The following is a 3,534-nucleotide window of genomic DNA, read 5'->3' as shown; positions in this document are numbered from 1 at the left end:
TCAGTGCCATGTATTTTTAGAGAGAGAGAGAATGTGTGTGTGGTCATATCAAGGGGGAAGCGCCAGACTGTAAAGTGCAACAGCCACCCTAGCCAAAAACTAAAAAAGTTAATTCCACGTGGAAATAAGCGAAAAAAAAAAGCCCCTCAAAAAAATAAAAACAACGATGGAAAAAAAAGCGAGACAAAAAGGAAAAATATTAATGGGGGCTTCCTTTTTTGGTGAAGATTAACGCGCTTCACTTCTTTAAGAAATATCAAATAAAATTTGACACTAATCTGTGTATAAGAAATGCAGGAAAAAAAAAAAAAAAAGTTTGTGAGAGAAAGTTTCGATTTTAGAGAGAGGGAGAGAGGTTGGTTTCATAATTTTATCCTTCAACTTGAATTTTGTAGGATTAAGGGCGGCTGCATTATGCTATCTTGGGTTCGAATCCAGCTTATCAAACCAGCAAAGAGAGAGAAAGTCACAAAAAGCAATTAGATTTAGAGAGAGAAAATGGGTCATTCCCACCAGACTTGAAGAGAGACCCAATACCCAAAAAAAAAAAAAAGAAGAGAAAAACCATGTGTTTTTCTTAATTTCATTAAAGAGAGAGATTCAAACAGCTGTGTGTGAACAACATACAGCTAATTGGTGGTTGTTGTGATGAGAAGGAGAAGGAGAAGGAGAAGGAGAAGGAGAATCATGGTGATCTGCGAAAAAGCAGTGATGAGGGGGGCTCAGACCTCTCTGAATTTGGTACTCGCCTATGCATTCGAACATCTCTCTCTGTAAATGGGTGCAATACGAATTGAATGCAGTTGGGGTCACATTCAAATGAAAACCCAATCCGAATAGGAAATCCACCTCTAAACAGTTCATCTCCGTGATGCTTATTCCTCCTACTTTTGCATAGTAGGCATTGTTGTAATACCTGTAGAGAGAGATTAGTTCGCGTTCCGATTAAAATCTCGAAGAAGAATGTAATGCTCTTTTGAGTTTTTTTGGAGGAAATTTACAGTGAGAATGAAAATTAAAGCCAATTCAGAAACATAAACAAAATGATGAGGAGAAACTACAATTTTAATCAAATTCTAAGAACAAAAGCCAGTGATCTACATTACTTGGGAAGAAATAAAGAAAATAATTAACTATATTTACACAATTACACTTTTACAGGGCATCCATGAATTTCACAGACTCTAAATTGAGTCTAACATTCACTCTAAATTCGAAAAACCTTGAATTGCTGAAGGAAGGGAAGGAAACAGAAAGTTGGGAAAATTAATGAATACCCAACAAGCCTAATTACTGACAGTCTGAAACATAAGCACGACAAACAGGGAAAGAGGAATCCAATTTTCAGGCAATTATCAGAGAAACCAAGTGAAAAAGCCAAAAAAAGATCAATTTTCAGAGAAATTTAGAGAAAAAAAACAAACCAACAATCCTGAGACAAGGATCAAACAAAGAAAGAAATTGGTTTTACTCACAGATCATCCATAAATTTTGCAGCGACCAGGACACTGGTTATGAGGAGGCGATGAACACTAAGAGAAGTGATGGGGAGAGTTTGTTGTCTCTGTGAAAACCTATCAAGATAAACATAGGCCACAACAAAGCAACTGGGGCTACAGTTCGCGTACTTAAAAACCCTCTCCAAATAGCTCTCAATCGAGATCGCAGGCCTGCAAATGCCATGAAACACTGAAATTTTCTGAGAGAAACAGGGGCCTTCATTTTCTCTCTCATCATTCTTCTCTGCAACCCTCTGTAACAAAAATGACAAGAGCCTTATAACTCTTGGGACTTTGCCATTTCCATTGCTTTTTTGTATCACTTCTTCTTCTTCATTGGCCATGGCTTGTTCTGCTTGTTTTTTTGTCACTCTCTCTCTTTCTCTCTCCACTTATAATTTGATAAGACAACAGGAAGAGAGAGAAAGGAGGAGTTTTTTTGGTAGGGCAACTGAAACTGTTGCGAGAGATACAGTGGGTAGGGGGGATGATGAATACTTTAAGCTTGTAGAGAGAGAGAACTCTTGTTACAGCTAGATATGTGGCTGACAACATGAACTGTTCACTCCTTTTTTTAATTTTTTTAAGTGAGAGACAAACAAAAGTTAGAGAGAGAGAGAGAGAGAGTGTTAGAGAGAGAGATGGGGTTAGAGAGAGTGTTAGAGAGAGATGGGGTTAGAGAGAGTGTTAGAGAGAGATGGGGTTAGAGAGAGTGTTAGAGAGAGATGGGGTTAGAGGATGAAGCTTTGGAGATGGAGAGGGAGAGGGGGAGGGGGAGGAGAGATGAGAATTTGTAGGGAACATATTGGGTGAGCGGGGAGTGGGAGGCCTTTCACTGTAGGCGCTTGGGTATTTATTATGTCCTTCACTTCTACTTGAATGACTCAGACACCCGGGTCCTTAATTTCTGATTCTTTCCCTTAGTATAAGAATGGCAATGGACCCAGACCAGGACCCGGACCCGGACCCTGACCCTGACCGGACCTAGGACCAGACCTTATCCGGGACTGGGTATGGGTCTAAAAATTGGACCTGGCAGGTCGGTTCCGGGTCCAAATCTTGGATCCAAACACTATTTGGGTATGGGATTGGGTCTGAGTCTGGGTTTGGAAATATTCTTTGGGTCATAATATATAAAATATATTTAGATATAGTTAAATACATAGATATTTTTAAATTTTTAGGTTGGGTCCGGGTCTAGCTAGACCTGACTAGACCCGTTGACATCCCTAGTGGCAATGGGCTGGGTGACCTTGCCGGGGCCTGGCCCGGCAGTAAAAATCTAGAGCCTTGGCCACAAAATGTGGCCCCAAGACGAGGGCCATGGTGGCCTGGGCCAAAGGCCGGCCTGCTGCCGGCCTTTCTTGGATATATTCAGGCCAATTACTAGGGCTGTAAATGGGTTGGTGAGGTCCAAGAACACCTAGGACCGAACCTAGACCCAAGTCACGGGTCTCAGTCCAAAATTATCTTTACTACAATTAATATATAAATTATTTTTATATGATTTTATAATATAAAATATAGATATACAAATTGTAAAAAGTGTGTTATATCCTTAGATCGCTTTGGGTTTTTTATGAAAGTCTTGGCTGGACTAGGACTCAAACCCGACACTTGAGGTTCATGAGGTGAGTTAGATCCTGATTGGGTCGACCCACCAAATCCATAGGTTGGCCCAACTTGTTTTCACCTATAGAGGCCATGTATCCGCATTGCGTTGCAAGGATTAAAGGAAGGTAAAGGTTAGCGTGAGACTTTAATATGATCATTTATATTTTGGTATAAATAAGCGGAAAATACAGAATGAGACCATTTAACTATTGGATGTGAAATTGGTGGCTGTAATTATTCCATTGATGAAGTTCAAAAAATCAAAACAAATTTTTACGAACTTTGTGATATATCTAGGTTATCAAATTTCACATCGGATGGTTGTAAGTAATTATGACCACCATGTGTCAACGGTGAATAGTCTCATTGTATACAATTCCACATATAAGTCATGATCATTTATATTGGATGTGAAATAGAT

At 39.5% G+C, this 3,534-nt stretch overlaps 1 protein-coding gene across 1 annotated transcript; it reads right to left on the bottom strand.

The window, feature by feature from the left end:
- Window positions 1-466: 466 nt before the first annotated feature.
- Window positions 467-2,046, bottom strand: LOC18429168 (cyclin-U4-1). Its single transcript, XM_006838460.4, has 2 exons — window positions 1,476-2,046; window positions 467-916 (listed from the first exon to the last, which is right to left on the bottom strand). Exons 1-2 carry the CDS (start codon window positions 1,841-1,843, stop codon window positions 601-603), a joined length of 684 nt encoding a protein of 227 aa, XP_006838523.1. The 5' UTR covers window positions 1,844-2,046; the 3' UTR covers window positions 467-600.
- Window positions 2,047-3,534: the final 1,488 nt, after the last annotated feature.

This window comes from Amborella trichopoda, chromosome 3 (assembly GCF_054954075.1).
Source record: "Amborella trichopoda isolate Santa Cruz 75 chromosome 3, AtrichopodaSantaCruz75HAP2 v2.0, whole genome shotgun sequence".
NCBI classification, from domain to species: Eukaryota; Viridiplantae; Streptophyta; class Magnoliopsida; order Amborellales; family Amborellaceae; genus Amborella; species Amborella trichopoda.
The sequence above is the reverse complement of the archived record's forward strand: the minus strand, read 5'-3'. Positions and strand labels throughout refer to the sequence as shown.

Coding starts and splice junctions, on each gene's coding strand:
- LOC18429168 (XM_006838460.4), bottom strand. CDS start 1,843: ATGGCCAATGAAGAAGAAGAAGTGATACAAAAAAGCAATGGAAATGGC. Junction 917..1,475: donor GCAAAATTTATGGATGATCT/GTGAGTAAAACC, acceptor CTCTCTCTACAG/GTATTACAACAATGCCTACT.